At 38.0% G+C, this 21181-nt stretch overlaps 1 protein-coding gene across 1 annotated transcript; it reads left to right on the top strand.

The window, feature by feature from the left end:
- Positions 1–16183: 16183 nt before the first annotated feature.
- On the top strand, positions 16184–17173 carry LOC147608342 (disease resistance response protein 206-like). The gene has a single exon (XM_086789139.1). The coding sequence runs from the start codon at positions 16296–16298 to the stop codon at positions 16875–16877; it is 582 nt and encodes a 193-aa protein (XP_086645265.1). The 5' UTR covers positions 16184–16295; the 3' UTR covers positions 16878–17173.
- Positions 17174–21181: the final 4008 nt, after the last annotated feature.

Genomic DNA, 21181 nt, shown 5'->3' with positions numbered 1-21181 from the left:
TAGTGAGAGAAACTCATATAATTTCCATTTAAACAAGGGCATGAATGTGCAAACAATTTTCCCATAAGGATGAGTAATTGCCTTGCTTGTTTTATATAAAAAAAGAAATATTTGACTAGTGTGAATCTACTTAATTCCTTGTAAACCCTGCCAACTTCACATTTTCTCTCTCGCTAGAAAATAGTGAGGAAAATGGCCAAACCATAGGAGAGACAATGGAACCCAACTAATTAGCGTTAACTATATTAGGAGTGGAACTATTTCATCATAAGTTAGAGAGAGAATCCTAAAGGATAAATAAGATTAAGGTGAGACTCAGTATGGTTTTCAAGCTGCAAGGAATATAGGAGGATAAGTCCTTTTCGAAAAGTGGAAAGGTGAGACTCACTATGGTTTTCAAGCTACAGGGAGCATAGGAGGATAAGTCCTTTTGGAAAAGTGAAAACTTAAATGGAAATTAGGGCAAGTTATCCAAAATTTCTTAAAAGAAAAAAAAGAAGACTCTTAGCCTAATGTGCATAGAGGTGCACCAAATTAAGGTGGTAAGTCTCCTAGAGACCACAAACATTAAGATGATAAAATTCAAATAAGAGAAATGGTACAATTGACCTTAGAAAGATCCCCCTTTACTCTATCTTAAAGCTATGATGAATGACCATTTGACTAAGGAGTCATAATCGGGCCTAAAGTAATCTAGTATGACCCCAAGAAGTTAGAAAGGAAAGTCTTAGGAAGACCTCGCTACGATATATGTGACTAGAGGAATTTGACTTACTTGAAGTATCGACTAGAGAGTTATGATGTCTCATCAAGCTTGCAATGGTTTACACTACTTCAGATATGAGTATGATGCATGCTTCTTAAATTTATGTCTTAAAACTACTTTTTGGAAAATGTATTCTTGATGTATATATGTGTTGTTTGTTTGTGGAAGCATGTGTAGATATCACACAAGTTCATGAATTACTGTGTGGATGTCATCTGCTTGGTGTATCACACGAAGGTGGTCGTCCGAGAACCTCTTGACCAAATGTGGGTAGGCTCCTGGCACAATTGATGTGATGATAACAAGAAAGCAGCTCTAAATTGATTGTAGTCATGGTGGAGCCTATGTATGCATGTCGATACTAGATATATGTGGCCGCACTAGAGTGTACGTGCTTCTAGCATTGGTGAGAACTAGGTGAAGCGGCTACTTTTGGGATAGTTAGGTTTCATGGTTTTAATGGCTGTGTGACATATGTGGGCTCATCCATACACTGGGGTCATATGTGGGCTCATCCATACACTGGGCTAGTCGAGATCTAGGAGTGATTATGCTTGGCAATATGTGATGTCTTGTTGAGGATCACACTCATGCAAGAAGATATGTGTTGATGATGTGATAGCAGATATGTGCAAGAAGATATGTGTTGTTGAGGATCACACTCGTGGTGCAAGGAGATATGATGTGACACTGACATGTTACCTTGTGTTATGTGAAAAGGTAAATATATGATGTTACGCTTTTCATGAAAAGGACTATTTTCAAAAGAGTGCATGTATAAACTCTATTAATTTGTGTGGTGAGTTAAATGGCAATTTCAAATCTCGAGGGATTCACTTATAAAGTACATAACTATCACCTCAATGAACGACATTTTTATTTAATTTTTTGAGAGAAATTTATTTACAAAAGGGACATGCCATTAATAGAAGTTATAGATTTGTATTGAAAAAGGGTTAATTTTAAATATGCAAAATCTACAAATAAGGAAATTTAGATGTAGGCCTTGAATGCACGTGATATACTAGGTTTACATGTACTGAACTCCTCCCTGAGTTTCAATTATGGATGTGTATGTGAGTTCACATTGGCTCCAAGATCCAGGTTGGGTGGAAGGCTAGACCATGGGATTGGATAGGGCTAGGGTGAGCTCATGGATCTTGTCTAAGTACAAAAAGGATCAACCATTGGAAAGTGGTTAGTAGGGTGGACCGAGTTTGCAACAATGGGCACTTTCCAAAATAAAATTGTATTTTAGAACGAGAAACTAGGCAGGAGTAGTCTAGATTAGCAGTGATGAATGAGAATACAGAAATTTCCTTCATAATGGAGGAGTTAGGACCTTTTGTTGAGCCTCAGGGAGGCACTCGATGTGTGACCTACTTGTGAGAATTTTGAAGCAAAAATACGTGGAGGAATCATTCACCTTTCCTTACATAAGTATTGTGCCAATTAGAGACTTGGGGGATGTTTTCTATGCACATTATGTGTACATATACTAGAAGGCTAATCCACATTAGGCTTGTGAGCATGGGAGCATGGGAACAAGCTCTAGTGGAGCATGGGTTAGGACTAACCTTAAGGGTTAAGGTTAGGGTCAGGCATCCAAGGGTCACACATGGGAAATGGAGAGTTAAGAGTCACTTGAGGGCCCTCCTATATAATAGGGGCATGGGGCACACTCAAGGGAGGCTTGAGGGCTTGAGGCTTGGTTATATTATGCTCTCTTGTGTAGAGGATCATAACTACTCACCTACCATTTCACACTATACCTACATGCTATGGGATTGGAGTTATACCTCTTGATGGTAATGGGACATCAAGGTAGAGGTATGATGTATTTCATTTATAATTCATGTGTGCATCCCTTGGGCTTGGGGTGGTCGGGTGGATGAGTTTATGCCTCATTTATGCATGTTTATGCATAACAATTATCTAGAGAGATCTTAGGGTTTTAACAGTGGTATCAGAGCAATCTCTAGTTAATTGTTGTTGATTTTTCTTTGCAACTTTTGGTATTTTTTTGGAGTAAATTTTAATATTTACTAATAAAAATATTATTTTATTGATTTGTGTTGATGATTTGCACGTGGATCATCGATATGGCGATTGGAACGCGTGTTACTACTATTCAATGGACGAATCGACGTTGCGGGGGAATTTCGTGAGTTTAATGCTATTTTTTTCTATTTTTTGTGGTTTAAAATAAGCATTATTGGAATTTTTACAAAAATACCACATATTTTATTGTTGATATTTCTGGTGGAATGGATTTCCTAAATTTCTAGAATTTTAAAGAATATTTTCCTAATTTTTTGAAAAAAATGAGCATTTTTATGGTTAAATACGGGTTTTTCCACGAGTATGCAATCAAATTTCTGTCAATTTTCTGCTGAAATGCAATAGGGGGCAGCATGTTTGATGCATGAAATGCTCTCCCGTGTGCGTGGGACCCTCTCTGCCTCTCAATTCTGATTTTTCTCATCTTTTTTCCTCTCCCGCCGTATAAACTCCTTTTAAAAAGGATTTTTTAAATTTAATATTAATCATAATTAATGTTTAATTATGATTAAGTAAAGGCTTAATTAAAAACTTTACTCAAAAGATTAAAGTTAAGCTCTTTGTTAACAGAGAGAGGAGGGCGAATTGAGTGGAGAAGATGGAGGAGAGAAGGAGTGGAGATGGAGAGGAGAGATGATCCCTCTCCCTCTCTTGGTTTTTGGTGCACGCAGGAGTGTGCATATACTAGGAGGCTAACCCACATTAGCGGACTTGTGAGCATGGGAGCATGGAAACAAGCTCTAGTGGAGCATGGGTTAGGACTAACCTTAAGGGTTAAGGTTAGGGTCAGGCATCCAAGGGTCACACATGGGAAATGGAGAGTCAAGAGTCACTTGAGGGCCCTCTTATATAATAGGGACATGGGGCACACTCAAGGGAGGCTTGAGGGCTTGAGTCTTGGTTATGTTATGCTCTCTTGTGTAGAGGATTATAACTACTCACCTACCATTTCACACTATAGCTACATGCAATGGGATTGGAGTTATACCTCTTGATGGTATGGGACATCAAGGTAGAGGTATGATGTATTTCATTTATAATTCATGTGTGCATCCCTTGGGCTCGGGGGTGGTTGGGTGGATGAGTTTATGCCTGATTTATGCATAACAATTATCTAGAGAGATCTTAGGGTTTTAACAGGGGAGTTGACAAAATAGCCGTGTTAGGATATTGTGACCTGCTCGTGAGAATTTTGAAGCGAAAATATGTGGAGGAATGATTCACCTTTCCTTATGTAAGTATTATTCCAGTTAGAGACTGGGGGGAGCTAACAAAATAGCCAAGCATTAGGATACAATAATTTGGCATGTGTGATCTGCTAGTGAGAATTTTGAAGCTAAAATACGTGGAGGAATCATTCACCTTTCCTTCGTAAGTATTGTTCTAGTTAGAGATTGGGGGGGCTGACGGAATAGCCAAGCGTTAAAATATTGTGATATGAGGCCCCAAGTGCGTTACGCTACCCTTAGTGTGATTTTCACCACCGGATTATTATATAATTAAAGGGATGGGGATCTTACAGAGCTGGCATCAACAAAGCCTAGCCAGGTTGAGACTTGTGCATATGATCTTAGAATGCGGATTTTGATACCCAAAGTGCGACCTGAAACTGAAACTTACATTAATTTTTTTTTGTTAGGTTTCTCTTTCATATGGAGTAACAAATGACAAGGCCAGATCTGTTAAGAGTCCTTAAATTTTTGATAGGAGGATGATATGATAGCCTTCACTTTTTGGTGCAGCTCCTTTCCTTAGCTCATTGTGCAGACTGAGTGGCTTTAACAAGACAATTTGAGCACTTTTATTTTTCTACTATGACAGACTGGAGATAGAGGTGGTACTCAGGATAACGAATCATGGCACCCTCTACAACCAAGAGGAGTGGCTGGCAGAATACATTACTCTTACAATGATACTTATATGACTAGATATCATGAGACTCTGAGGGATATCTCTTTACGAACCTATACAACTTGATCTTATAGTTCATCATCAAATGTATAAGACTCTTAGGAACTTTATTCCATGCTATAGGATTTTGACTGTCAAGCATGCCTCTGAGCATGTTTACTATGGATGTCTATTCGTATATGTATCACCGCTCCATGAGAATGAGACTTGGTCTGATGGCATGCTTCATTGTACTTCTAGATAAACTTTTGGAATAAAGAAATGTTGCTCCATTTCTTATATTCACAAATCTTATCTTTAAGTAATGATGTATAAATAAAAAATGCAATATGGCCCAAAACTTACCTTCTACTCTAGAATGATAAGCCATTCAAGTTACATTCAAGCATATGGCGAGTGATGTAGTAATGCCTACAACTTATTATCTCAGTTATAGAGAGTATTACTTCAGTCAACCCTACCAATAAAAATAGACATATAATATCTTATGTATTATGCATCAAACATGTTGTGTGTGTGTGTGTGTGTGTGTGTGTGTGTATACAGATATACATATATATGTATATCTGTATACATGTATATATACATACATATATATATATGTATGTATGTATGTATGTATACATGTATACATACATATGTATACAAAAATACATATATGTGCACGTGTGTGTGAGTGTGTATCTCGTGAGAAATGTATCTAGCTCTCGAGTGATGCAAGGTAAATGGAAAGAATGTCACATTGCATCCATGTTCTCGAGGTACATACTATAATTAGGCTCTTAAAGAAATAATGGTACATCTTGAGAGATCGGTCGTTAAAAAACCTCTTATTAACCACTCCATAGGTGAACATGGTTTCACCTACCTAACCTACTATAAGTTACTTAAATACTATCTTACTTACTTGAACGTGTAATTTTATTTTGTAAGACGGTGCTGGAACATATAAAAAGCCTTATCATGCACTTAATGTTAAATATGAAAAGTCAATAGACTTCGTTTATATAGGTGCTTTAAGACTAGTAATAGAAGCTAGACCATTTTTAAGTTTGGCTAGCCTAGTGTGAAAACTAGTCATTTGTATATAAGTCATTTTTGACATAAGCAAGACAATCATTTTACTTGTGAGCTCTCCTTTGCTTGCTTGCTTTTATGCCATTGAATCGTGTGAAAACTAGTCCTTTATATGTATGTTGTTTTTTACAATAAGTAAGACAATCATTTTGCAATAGTTTACTTGTGAGCTCTCCTCTTCCCTCTTCTTGCTTGCTTGTATGTCATTGAATCTTGCTTACTTGAATGCATGCTAGATAGGTTTGATTGTAGGTTATCTTCTTGCATTAGCTTCCCCTTCATTACCTGCCTATTATGAGAGAGAATTGTCGTAAGAGCCATCCCTTTTTGCCTCCATGTAGGCATTGAGAGCTCTATCTTCACCCCATTTGCAAAGGAGAATTCCGGTGTGACAACAACAGAGGAAGGATGTGATGAGGATGAGCTAGCGCACCCACATGGGGAAGTTGCATTTTTTTTCAACTCGAAGGTAAGACCCAATAACACATGCTTCCTTAAACTCTTAACTTGAACATATTTGGTGCCGCTCTACCATCTAAGGCCCTTCATGAAATAAGAATTGAGAAATTCCTTCGTGGGGGGCCGATTAGCTGCATCTAGCCTACGAAGAAGTTTTCGGAACTTTGTAGCATAATCTTCCATTGTCATTCTCTTTTGGTTCATTCTGCACAGCTTATCCAGCACATGCAGCACGGCTTATCCACTGTCATTCTCTTTTGGTTCATTCTGCACAGCTTATCCAACACATGCATGGATGTCTTGTCTTCTTTGAAGCGTTGAAGGAATGCATCCCGAATGGCATCACAAGTGGGAAAATGGCATACTGAGCAACCCAAAGAGCGGAACTTTTCTGGAGTGTGGAAATAAAGGTAACATTTTTGAGGTGCTGGTACACCGGGCCGGGTACATTGACACGCCAAGTGGTGTCAAACATCAGGATGTGAGTATCTACATCATCCGAGGATTTTTCAAAAAATTTGGAATACTTTACGGTGACAGCTAGTCGCCGCATCATGTTGTGGTAGCAGAGGGGATGAGGTTGCAGGGGTGGTGGTGGTGGTGGTATGAATAGTGGTGGTAAGTTCAGGGTAGTAGGGGTGAGTGGTTCTTCTTCTAAGTGGGATGGCAGGTTGTTCTAGTTCAGATTCGGCAGGATGGTCTTTAGGGTTGGCAAACAAGAATTGACAAAGCTTGGTTGTGCTCCAAGTAGTGCCTTTCACGTGTTGACATGAGGGATGGGTTTGAAAACAAGGGGAAGGGATTCAAACACCGTAACAACAATCAGACAGTAAGCAAAATAGCAATAACAAGAAGCAACAAAAAGCATCATGGTCACCAAAGTGTTGGCGGGGGAAATAACCGCTTATTCCCTTGGCAACCTACTGAGAGTCACTGGCACCAGACAAATACGGATCTAACACAAAACAAATGCAGCACCACACACACCACTAAAAACTACTGGACTGACCGCATAATAAATAATGCAAGACATGATAAAACAGATAACTCTACTGACCATAAACAATGCAAGACACGATAACTTAATGGATAACTCTAAAAAACATAACATATAAAATGGAAAAGTGTTAGCCGTAGGCTAGCCTGTGGCGTGGGTCGATGTCGCCAATAGCATAACTGGATAGCTCCATGTCAGCACCGCCAAGTGTCAGGGCTAGCTGAATGGTAGCTAGAGTACTTTATTACAAGAACGACGCTTCCTTAACACCCAACCAATGCATCTTATCACAGTACTGGATGAAGACTGCAAGCAGGTAGGCAAGCAAGTAGTATAAAAGGATAGATCTTGAGCTTTGTAAAGGCTGGTTGCTTCTGTCGATTGTATCATTTTTTTTGGGGTTGATATAAGCAAGACCGTTCTTTTTTGTTCTCGCTCTTGTACATTCGTCTTCCTGTTTTGTCTTTGTGTATTCATTTCCGTTTCATATGTTATGGTCGATAAAGTTATGTGTTAAGTTATTGTGTCTTGTATTGCTTATTTTGCGGTCAACCCAATAGTTTTCAGTGGTATGTGTGCTATGTTTGTTTTGTGTCAGATCTGTATTTGTCTGGTGTATGCTGCGACGTGCATAACCAGTAACTCTCAGTAGGTTGCCAACGGAATAAGCGGTCATTTCCCTCACCCAACACTTTAAATTTGGGCAACGTGACCCACTTGACCAACCAAATGTCATCTGATACTGATGAAACTTTGCAATCATGTGGGACTAGGCCCACGTCACATGTCTATAATGTTTCATCATTGGATGATGGTTGGGTATGATGGCATACAGAAGAGCATGATTTTTCCTAACCTCTCCACCAGCACACTGAGACTTCAAATTTGGACATTGGGCCCCACTAGACCAACCAAATGGCACTCGATGGTGATGAAACTTTGCAAGAATATGAGGCTAGGCCCGCCTCACATGCTTGCAAAGTCTCATTACGATCGGATGACATTTTTGTGTGGCGATGGGGAGAGAGAAAGATAGAGATAAAAGGGCTTAATTAAAACTTTGGAAATAAATTACAAATACATAAATGTCTTAAAACAAAGCAAGCACATAAGTACAAAGACCCATCTCAATATATCATAATCAACAAAGTATAAAGCAAAAAGTATAGTAAACTATCTCAATATATCATGATCAATAAAGTACAAAGCATAAAGCACCAAGATACATTTGAATAAATCATGAAAAACAAAGAGGACAAGATATAAGTTCTAATCTAGCTACTCTGGGTTTAGTCACTATACATCTTGATAAAAATAATAAGTGCTAACCTAGGTACTTTAGGTTTAGTCACTTTAATTTGATCCAGAGCTTGAGGGAACTGTAAACACCTCCTTGTCTTGGAAGCTCATAGCTACCTATCGAGGATGCTCCCTGACTCAATTGGCGATACTACCACTACAGCCGCTTGCGTGTCCCACACCTACAGCACACAGGAGGTAGGTGACCAGTCCTAACCATCTCTATGGCCCTGCGTGCCTCATCATCTCTTTGACCCAGTAGTTGCTCATAACACTATAACCATGAAATGTAGTCCTGGGTGAATTTGTACCTCCCACTCGAGACAAGTCTCCTCCTCAATGCTAAGTATAGTATGATGATAGCTTTGTGGAGGAGCTGATGAACCACTAGGACTGACACTACCAACCCACTCATATGTTGTCTGCCTACTCTCATCAAGGATACTCTCTAGATCATGCTCGATTCGCTCCATATGTTTATGCTTCTCAAATCCAGGAGGAATCTAGTCAACACCAATGCCTAACTGTTGTGCTAGTCTCTAGATCCTCACATGCAGTGTGGGGGAGACTGGCTTATCATCATTGGATTCTATTGTGTGTCCGGGTAGAGATCATCTAAGCCTAAAACTCTGTACATCGCCACATCCACCACAGAGTCTACAAATGGGACAACTAGCTCATCACACCAACTGGAGACTAATGTAAGACATGTGAAATAAGTGGCCGCATCCCAATCCATACGACCCAATGGCATCAACAAGGGCATCCATGGAAATTGAATAGGTGGGGGCATGAAGAAACTCTAGAACATGGGATGAAAAAGGACATCGATCTTTGACATTAGTGGACGCACGAGGATATTAGGTGACATAGGGGTTGGGCTGCACTCCCCTACCATGAACTACAAGTCGCATCTAATGGAATAGTGCTTGGAATGATGCTCTGTGATCCAATGCCTCATCAACTTATCAAAAAGATTCCCTCTCATATATCCTGTAACTACAGTCTCACATGCTCTCTAGACTGCTCCAGCTTTGCTCTTGCCTATTGGATCTCAGATGTGAGGCTCTCGGTTGTATGAAATGTGACTAGATCAACAATCGTCTTGCAGACACTGGTGCCTACACAAAAGGTTAATGTTTAATGAGATATCTACCAAATGCACAAAGAGAATTTTGAAGAAATTGTTGATACAATAAAATAGAGAACTACCTTGTTAAGTGGGGTCCTTGATCGTGAAAAAAGCAGCACCACATGCTGGATGCTCTTTGTAGCTGAATGCATATCCACACCAACGTGCAAACCTAGTGTCTCAACACTAGAGAAGGGCAGAAAAGCTACGCTATCCAAAGGGTTTGGTGGAGGTCTCCTGGGAGCCTGGTCTTGCATACTCCCTCTGCCAGAACGACCACCAAGCCAATGGTCTATGTAGTCCACTTAATGTCCCAAAACAAACTTTACATATAGCTGTTTTGCAAAGTATAATGGGATCTATCGATGGTTAGGCATCTTCCCATAGTCAGCGGCATATCACCTATAGATATGCACTATTATAACAGGGTGGGAGCACCTAGAAATAGAAAGGGGCTTCCTTGCCCCAAATCACACTCCCTGTTCTATCGAAAAAGATCTAAAAAACCATCTCTAATACTAGGTAGTCTATCTACCTCATGATAAGATGAGCCCGTGACACACCATTGCACGTTGCCTCTCTATCCATTCATCTACAAATAAAATGCTAGAAAGGTTGTGGAGCGACTCAAGAAGGGCCTCTAGGTCTGACACAATGTGTAGTGTACACTGTAGATGGACTATCTATAGCGGTAGCACTAACAACAAATAGCTCAAGCTCAATGGAAGCTATCAAGTCGACTATGGAAGCTCATCACATGACTCCATGTGCTAACTAAGAGACCTAGAAGGTCAAGTATGAAAGAACAAGTATGAAAAGGACAAAAGGATAAATCAGCTTTAAGGAAGGCTAAAAAAGGGCTAAAATAAGATTATGCTAATGAAGGCACTAATCATGAGAGCTAGAGAGCTTGGTGTGTGAGAATGGTAGATTTTTTTGGAACCTTTTATAACACCTCGAACAAGGTCGGTTTAGGGCACCAATGAAATGGTGGCAAAAATTAGGGTCTTCTTTTTCCATAAGACAACTGGATGGTGTCGATCAATCCACAATATCTCGATCATTGTATAGACAACACAGATGCAAACTTCATACCTCTCAAAGGAGGTATTTTTAACAGTCCATATTTCATTACATACCTCGACCAAGGTAGCAACGGTGGAGATTTGTAACTTTTGGACGGTCAAGATTTGATGTTTATACCTTGATTGAGGTCTGGATGGTTGAGATTAAAAATAAAATATATTTATTTTGTGGACCTTAGTCAAGGTACATATGATATGGTACATACACATACATGCATAGATCCAGATGCATGGACCTTTGCTCGAGGTCTTGCATGGCGTCAAACCGGAGTTTCGGCATGGCACCTGTGTGGACCTCGATCGAGGTCCTATATTGCAAATGACTTGACATCAGCTAAGCTCGATGTGGATGCCCACTTGGACCTCAATCGAGGTCTAAAGGGGCCCATGTGGATACCACTTAAGGTAACCAAGCCAAGGCTAGTTGGATGGGTGGCGTGTTGCAATTTGTCTATATACCTCGATCGAGGTATATCGCCCGTAACTTTTTTTACGAAAGGTACTTGTACCCCCATAGTTGGGTTGATGGGATGGGTCTGAGCACCCTTAGGTTGCAACCATCTATTAATATTTTTGTAAGGCCTTAAAGGCCTCAAATTTTGTACATACCAATTAGTATTTTACACTTTAAGTAGACCCAAGACTAAATTTATATTTGTAGCTTACTTGTTTTTTTGTAAGATCTTTAATGCTCAAAAACTCAAAAACACTTAATATGCTTTGTTTTTGGAGTTATGTTTTGAAAAGAAAGCTTTAATACATATAAATATGGGTGAGTGGTACAACGAGCCGCCACACTCATCTAGGGGAGATTCAACACAATCTTGTATCAATAGTGAGCTCTTCCCTATTTTCTAGCTCTCTTGTTTATTTAACTTTGTTTATGTACGGTTTGTGATTTTAATTTGTGCCAAGTCTTTATTTTGCTCTAATTTTTGTGCTTGAGAATTAGAATTCTTCTCCAAGTATCATCAAGATCCTGACATTGGTATCTTTCATAGAGATTTTCAAAGGCTTTAGCCAAGTTATTAATTCTTACTAAGGTCAGCATTATTCCACGGTACATATTCAAGAGGGTTATTATAAACATGAGAATATTTCTAATCATCGAGGTATGTCTGAACCTATTATAAAGAAAAGAAACTTAAGTCCATAAAGACCAATCTAGTCTTAAAGTTAGCTCCTAGATTTTTGGATCTTTCAAGAATGACATTGAAGATGCTAAAAGGATGCCAGAAAAGTTCTTCCATTCTTACCAAAATATCATCCACTCATACCATTCATGCAATATTTATTGAGGTCAATTGCAAGCCGAGTAAGAGGGAATGTTAGTCATGCGACCTCTATGAGGATGCCCATTATTTTATTTCGAGATATTTTATTTTGGATGTAACTTTTATTTAGATCATTTACTAGGATTGATGTGTTTAATCAGTTGTGTGTGTTGGTATGAGATAGTTAGAATTAATGTGTTTAATTGGTTGTGTACGTTGACTAATATCATTTTGGATGTAGGTGATGATTAAGTGGTAGATTATGTATTAATCGTGGGTGGAATATGTGTTGGACTACTATGAAATATTTTGGAAAACATGTGAACTCCTCTTATGTTTTCATATTTTGGCATTAATATTTTTGTAAGGCTAAGGCCTCAATCCTTTGTAAATACCACTTAGTATCTTATGCTTTTGGTAGGCCCAAGACTTTATAGTTGTAGCTTGCTATATTTTTTATTAGAGCTTTTACTCTCAAACTCAAAAGCACTTATTCCTTTATCTTTTTAAAAAGCAAGCTTTAATACATATAAATATGGGTGAGTGGTACAACAGGCCACACTCGTCCGGAGGAGATTTAATTTAATCTTGTGTCGAAGGTGATCTCTTCCCTAATTTTTTAGCTCTCTTGTTCATTTAATTTTGTTTATATAAGGTTTGTGCTTTTAATTTGTACCAAGTCTTTGTTTTGCTCTAATTTTTATGCTTGAGAATTATAATTCTTCTCCTAGCGTCATAAAGATTGAGTAAAGATCCTAACATAGATCTATCCATAATCTTCATTTTTCTGTAAACTATTCACCTAGCTTCAAAATCCATACAGCATTATATTAGCTCTATTCACATTCTCCATTTTTGTGTAAACTATTCACCTAAAACCATAGACCACCGGGTTAGCTATATCCACATCCTCCATTTGTGTAAACCATGCACCATGTGAATTCATCTAGCTTGAAGCACCATTATCGATGTACCACATGGTGTTGTATGGCTTGAAGCACCTCTATAAATGTACCAACAACCTTCATTAGTTGTGCTATCACTTAAGCTATCCACTTTGCAATAATTGCTAGTATCCAATACATCATTGAGACTTTCAAGGTCACAAATGTAGTAGCTACTCTAATAACATGCTAAAAAATGAGAGACACAATCTTTTACATAATATAAAACCGCTCTTAAACTTATTGAGATAAGAAAGCTCATGAATATAAAGAAATTAAGGACCAATATGAATGATTAATACAACTTTCTTCACCACAAATGACTATAGAGAAAATTGTGTATATGATATTCACAAAGATAAATGTAACTCTATGATGAAGTAGAATCTAAGACCATATTAGGGAGTTTGGGAAAATCCCAATTCCCATTTTGCGAGATAAGAAAATGGGAGGATGGTGAACCCTCTTAAGCTTTTGTCAAAACCAGCTCATGTGACATATTGTTGGAAAGCTCTTGAAGAGTAGGTCCTAAATCCACATTCTCCAACAACTTTGGTTTTGGTATGCATTAGATACACCAAAAAGTATATTGAAAAGAAAATTCCCAAAGTAACGAAATTTTTCCAAACTCCCTAATATGATCTTAGATGATAAATTAGATAAAACAAGGATATTCTCTTTATCCTAGAGTGAAGGACTTCTAAACACTTTAACCAGCAAGGTAAAAATCCTCTTATTATTGGTCTCTCAATTCTTGATTACAATGGTTATTCATAATAAAATTTTGTTATATTGGACTACACAATAGAGGCAACTTGTATATGTAACATCACACTAACACTAGCAAAATCTACATGGGACTTTTTGGATAAGAGCATTACATAGAGTGCTACAACTTTGTTTTAAAAAAATCTTTAAATTTTCTCACTTGTTAACTATAGTAAGCTGATCTTGAGGTGCCCATTATACAATTGATAGCTCCATAAATGTTTTACTGATTACCATGTAGTTAAAGGTTCACCAAGTGTTTGCTTTCTACATAAAAAGTTCTTAAAGTTTATCTTTACCATTGATCATGATCAAACCATAACCATAACCATAACCATAACCAATATCAAACTTTCACATCAATATGTAGCTAGTATTTTTCAACATGTGCATATGAATGGTCATTTAATCTTAAGTTTTAACATTTTGAAATAGCAAGTTTTGAGTTTTAACTTTGGAAAAAAATGTTTTCATAATGGATGCCAATTTTATTTTTACTTTAGTGGATGTCACTATTAGTGAATGTCACTATTAGTGAATGTCACTATTATTTTTACTTTTTTTATTGCATCTTTTATCTTTAAGTTTTTTTTATTTTTGAATCATACTCTTTCATTATTTGGAGTAAGATTGTTCACTAACAAAATTAGAGTGCGCATGTACAATATAAGCAAACTATATGGAGGGCTACATTTAAATTCAAGAAAGAAATATGGAAACCCCTTCCACTTGACTAGGCTAAACATGTTTTCTTCACTTTAACTAAAACCTTATGATAAGGTTTTCTACCTTCCTTCTAATAGTGATCTCATTAAGCCATTGAAGTTTAATAATTTGGCATTTAATTTCATCTAGTTGCACATGACCCCCTTGTTGATGAGCCTTTATCATTGTAACTATCTCATTTTATGACATCATGTATGTCCCTTGATTAAAAGAACCCCCTCCCCCTTGTGCACTAACTTGCTATGTGCATATACCCTCCCCTCTCTTCAAGAAACCACCTAATTAGTATCATCGGGTACCTAAACCATGAAATGTATGAATTGATTATATTATTCAACATGTTTGGGAACTCTTATGAAAGATCCAATGTATTACGATGGATTTAATGTGAAGATTCCACATTCATTGTATCATTAGAGCACACAATAGTTCTTAAAATCTTGAATAATCACACATACAATGATTCTCATAATCACAAATATTAATCAAATTAAGTGCATGTACCCTATGATCATTTGTGAAGCCTTTGTATCATCATCTTCTCTTGAAGGACCTTTCAAGCCTTTGTTCCATCTCCTCTTGGAGGCTCACAGAGTCTGAGAGGTAGGAAACTTGGGCATCTAAAGAGGTTCAAAAAGATGGAAATTCATGTGAAGGTAGATGTGAAGAAATGTGCAATGAACAACTCATTATGAATATGATGTATTCATAGTGCTTCAAATAATAATGCTCCTATTTACTTTTTCTCTTGAAAAGGGTACTTATGGTGGTCATTGGACAAGGACTACTAGAATGAAGATGGGCCCAAAAAAAAAAAAAGAAGTGCAAGACCATATGTGGGTTGCAAAAGTAACACTATAGCCTTGCTAGATTAAAATGGGTTGCAAAAGTAACACTATGGCCTTGCTAAATTAAAAGTGACTCGCTTGGGAGCACTCGTCTTTTGTTTGGGAGGAGGAGAGGTGGGGTCAAATTTGTGGTTTACTTAATAGTGAACTGTGTTAGGATTTGAGTGACAGCTGTAAAAAGTTTATTGTATATGTTTTTGCGTAGTTTATAAATATAATTATAATTATGTTCCAAAAAAAAGTAGGTTGGCTTTGTTATTATGATTTGCTAAGAGGCGTTGAGAAATGGCAACATGTAATAATCAAGCGAGGGAGAAACAATTTGCACGCCAAAGAAGCTTTTGTCTTCACTAATGCATGAATTGTTAAGACATATTGACAAATGACAAACATGTTATAATCAAGTGGGAGATAATTATTGGTTTGTGCATTTTATTCACCTAGTAGGTAGGAATGGTTCATCCTATATTGATTGTAGTATATGGAGGACAAGTTTCATAGAATTACTACTAGTGCATGAGATGAGTGATTGACCACGATTGAAAAGTAAACGACGTTGAAAAGTTGTGGTGTTGAGAAAAGTCAACGAGAGAAAGGTCAGAGGTGGTAACGTTTACTTGAAGCCCCAAAAAAAATGGCGGGAGCCGCGCGGCACTTTAAGTGAGCCAACCCTAACGTGACGAAGTGAAATCCGGCCGTCGGTCTGGTCCTACGTATGCGAATGTTCAAGGGATCAATTTTTCAACGGAACCCACCTAATGCAAGGAAAGCCATGCCAGGAACGCCTGGAGTAGGGATCTCCGTCTCCTATAAAAGGCTGCCAGCGACGGAGCTATGGAATTCAGCAGAAGCTCCTTGCCTACCTTGGACGTAGAGATACTAGAGAAGCCACTCTTTATCATCTTTGATCTATCAAAAGCCAGCACCTTGTAAGTGTCTGAGTCGAACATGGCCACAGTAATGATTCTCAGCCGTCAACAGATGCAGCTCACGATCGGGCTTGCGCTGCTGGTGGCCTGCTGCTGCTCTAGCCCTCATCCAGTTTCCGCCACCACGCCCATGTCCTCCTCGTTAGGCTTCTATATGTACATCGCCGTGCAGAACAACAGCAACATCGACAACCCGCCTACCGCCGCCCACTACACGGCCGTGCAGTCGGCTCAGCCCGCCCAGGCGCAGCCCAACTCTTTCGGCATCATTCACACCTTCGATAACCCGCTAACGTCCGCGCCCTCGCTGAACTCGACTCGGCTGGGCCGCGTGCAGGGATGGTACGGCGACGTGGGCCAGGACATTCTCACGCTCTTCCTGGTGCAGACGTTCACCTTCTCCACGGATAACCTCAACGGCACCTTCAGCCTCATCGGCGTCGACGTCGCTACGGACGCCGTCAAGTACGCCTCTATAGTCGGCGGCACCGGCGACTTCGCGTACGCCCGCGGGATCGCCAAGCAAACCCTTCTCTCTACAGAGAATGTGGATCATCAGACCGTCTCGTGGTTCCACTTTGCCGTCGACTTCAAGTACTAGTAGTAGTTAGCTAGCTTCTTCAAGTTTCAAATAGTTCAAGTATTAGTATTAGTAGTAACCTAGCTTCCTAAGAGTGGTTCAAGTAGCGAAATCGTCTTCACGACAGAGACGACAAAGCTAATGACAAAAGCGTTTCTATGTTCGAGTCTTAAAACGAGCGTGCTCGTTTCTGACCCCAGCTCGAAAAATAAAACAAAAAGTGGTTCAAGTACTAGTAGTTAGCTAGATTCTTCAAGTTTCAGAGTGGTTCATGGAGCTTGAATAACCCCCCTCTATAATAATACTACGTGAAAACATCTTAGCATTGCAAGCTGTTTCACACATAATATATACATGAAAATTCACAATAATTTAATAACCTTTTTTGTGTCATAGTGAACTTACTCATCCTCTTCCCCTTCTTATATCACTAACAAACCATGCATGCAAAAGTGGAAAAGGCAATATTTCAGCTTGCAAAGGTGCTTTTAAGAGACCCCAAAGAAGAACATGAAAGTTAATCATTCTAAAGCTTGTCATTCCATTGCAAAACTAAAATGTATAGAACCTATCAATCAATTATAGATTTACAAGCAAAGAATTGATCATTTTGAATTTGAAAATTAAATTGATCAAAATAAAAACTAGGCTTAAAATTTTAATGAAATTATGCTTTTTACATAACTCATTTACAATACTATAATTTGTTGCTTTTGTCACTAGAAAGGGTCATTCTGAAGTCATTAAATAAAACATTAAAGTTTTTATAGTGATTTGATCAATTTCATATAGATGTGTCTCATAGCAAAACACATATGAAAGGTGATGTTGTGTCCACAAACATGTGCTTTGATCAAGTCTTGAGTTTCATTTCCATGTGGAGGCTTAATGGTTGCAAGCACTAGTTTGCCAAGTTTAACTTGGTCCACGGAAAAAGAAAAGATCATAAAGAACCCATTGCCATCTACCATTACATGCAATCACGCCCATCTAAAGATATTTTCCTATTCATTTTATGCTTGAGAATGTGGGGCACAAGCATCTATATATTATGCAATTACTCTTAAAGTTTTAGAGACAAGCAAACACAAATTATATGAAGAAATTATTGGATTTCTTGTGTGGTTAACTCACTTCTCCCCACCCTACCCAAGTGAGGTATCACGAGTTTAACACGTTGACATCTTTTGAAAATAAAGATAATAATTAAAATACATTAACAACAGATTGACTTACCAATTAATAAAGTGGTGTTTGAGATCCCTTAAAAAACCGAGTAAGCTCACACATTAAAAAACTCAAGCAATATAATAATAAAGAAGATACAACAAACAAAAAGAAATAGGAATGCTAAGAAGTAAAGGAAAGTAAGTTAAGAAATAAAAATAATAAAATCCACTAAAAGTGGACAAGATCTTACCTTTTCTTAGTGTGATGAAGAGGATGAACAAATAGTAGGTGGGAAAAAATGAAAACTACAAAATACGTATTCAAATGAGAGTATTGTAACATAGGTGATTTGTGTTTCTCCAGATATTGCTTTGTAATATTCTTGCTAGACATGATGTAAGAACATTTGATAGAGATAATCGCTATGAAAACTGCAAGTGGGAAATTACAAAGTAATATTTCATTCATTTTTTATCCATCATAGCTTAAGACGTCACTTTGGGGTAGATCTTGTGAAATAAATAAATGAGTTATTTTAAGAAAATCAAGTAAAAAATGATAATCTCCATGTAAATAAAAAATAAGGCATGTGTTTAGGTGCAATGACTTTAGCCTTGGCACATGTAAATGAGAAAGTGAACATCATTTGGTTCAAGGTTGAATGGTAAGGTATAAAACCGTAGGTTTTATTTATAGAGTGTAAAATAAATATAAAGGGTTTAAATGAGCTTGGGAACTAGTAGAAAAATCATGTCGTGCTTAAAAGAGGGAGTTAACTTAATAAGGATAACATGCATGTGGAGTGGTTGATTGCACGAAAATGACAGATTGATGGATTTTGGTGGGCTACATGTATAAGTCATTACTAATTTCCAACTATCATTTTCCAATATAGAAGAACCCCCAAGCCTCTTGCAAATACATAATTTTTTGTTGTTTTATTTGAGAGTACATTCTGCATATATTTCAGCACCTAAACTAGGTTTGCACTAATTACTTGATGCAGAGGGTATCTGTTTAGTACTTCAAATCACATCAAAGTCTGAGCATTGGAGTTTGTGGTTGCTTATTTGGAGGCTCAAAAGTAGGCATGTTTTTTAAGATAAGGGAGCATCAACACTGCTTAAATCAGCATCTTCATCAAACCCCAATCTAGGCTAACAAGGTACAACATGTACAATTAGCCAAATTATGTATTTTTCTTGTCTATTATCACTTGTGAATGGCTTTAATTCTTTGTTATATTGGGTTAATTACATGAATAAACAATTCTCTATAAATTTAATGCATTGCACCCTAGACAAAGGGTAGAACCACTTTAGCATATATTTTACCCACGGAAGTCACTCTTTAAGAGATGTCCATATCACGTTTGTTCAAACCCCTATGTAAACACCACCCCCTTTTTTCTTTTTCATTTTTTTTAAATTTTCTTTAAAGGACCCCCTATTGTATACAAACTCCTTTTTATAACATGGTTTCACCTTTTCTTACATAAGTATTGTTCCAATTAGAGACTTGGGGGATGTTATATGCACATTATGTGTACATATACTAGAAGGCTAACCCACATTAGGCTTGTGAGCATGGGAACATGGAAAAACAAGCTCTAGTGGAGCATGGGTTAGGACTAACCTTAAGGGTTAAGGTTAGGGTCAGGCATCCAAGGGTCACACATGGGAAATGGAGAGTTAAGAGTCACTTGAGGGCCCTCCTATATAATAGGGGCATGGGGCACACTCAAGGGAGGCTTGAGGGCTTGAGGCTTGGTTATGTTATGCTCTCTTGTGTAGAGGATCATAACTACTCACCTACCATTTCACACTATACCTACATGCTATGGGATTGGAGTTATACCTCTTGATGGTAATGGGACATCAAGGTAGAGGTATGATGTATTTCATTTATAATTCATGTGTGCATCCCTTGGGTTTGGGGGTGGTCGGGTGGATGAGTTTATGCCTGATTTATGCATGTTTATGCATAACAATTATCTAGAGAGATCTTAGGGTTTTAACAGTGGTATCAGAGCAATCTTTAGTTAACTGTTGTTGATTTTTCTTTGCAACTTCTTTTGGTATTTTTTTTGGAGTAAATTTTAATATTTACTATAAAAATATTATTTTGTTGATTTGTGTTGATGATTTGCACGTGGATCATCGATATGGCAATTGGAACGCGTGTTAATACTATTCAATGGACGAATCGACGTTGCAGGGGAATTCCGTGAGTTTAATGCTATTTTTTTCTATTTTTTGTGGTTTAAAATAAGCATTATTAGAATTTTTTACAAAAATACCACATATTTTATTGTTGATATTTCTGGTGGAATGGATTTCCTAAATTTCTAGAATTTTTAAGAATATTTTCCTAAATTTTTAGAAAAATTTTGAGCATTTTTATGGTTAAATACGGGTTTTTCCGCGGGTATGCAATCAAATTTCTGTCGATTTTCTGCTGAAATGCATTAGGGGGCAGCATGTTTGATGCATGAAATGCTCTCCCGTGTGCGTGGGACCCTCTCCGCCTCTCAATTCTGATTTTTCTCATCTGTTTTTCTCTCCCGCCGTATAAACTCCTTTTAAAAAGGATTTTTTAAAATTTAACATTAATCATAATTAATGTTTAATTATGATTAAGTAAAGGTTTAATTAAAAACTTTAATCAAAAGATTAAAGCTAAGCTCTCTGTTAACAGACAGAGGAGGGGGAATTGAGTGGAGAAGATGGAGGAGAGAAGGAGTGGAGATGGAGAGGAGAGATGATCCCTCTCCCTCTCTTGGTTTTTGGCGCACGCAAGAGTGTGCATATACTAGGAGGCTAACCCACATTAGACTTGTGAGCATGGGAGCATGGGAACAAGCTCTAGTGGAGCATGGGTTAGGACTAACCTTAAGGGTTAAGGTTAGGGTCAGGCATCCAAGGGTCACACATGGGAAATGGAGAGTCAAGAGTCACTTGAGGCCCCTCCTATATAATAGGGGCATGGGGCACACTCAAGGGAGGCTTGAGGGCTTGAGGCTTGGTTATGTTATGCTCTCTTGTGTAGAGGATCATAACTACTCACCTACCATTTCACACTATAGCTACATGCAATGGGATTGGAGTTATACCTCTTGATGGTATGGGACATCAAGGTAGAGGTATGATGTATTT

The sequence above is a fragment of the Cibotium barometz genome, chromosome 53, assembly GCF_041138505.1.
Source record: "Cibotium barometz isolate CiBa-2024 chromosome 53, ASM4113850v1, whole genome shotgun sequence".
NCBI lineage: Eukaryota > Viridiplantae > Streptophyta > Polypodiopsida > Cyatheales > Cibotiaceae > Cibotium > Cibotium barometz.
Note: the sequence above shows the minus strand (reverse complement) of the source record. Positions and strands in the feature narration are given on the sequence as shown.

Coding starts and splice junctions, on each gene's coding strand:
- LOC147608342 (XM_086789139.1), top strand. CDS start 16,296: ATGGCCACAGTAATGATTCTCAGCCGTCAACAGATGCAGCTCACGATC.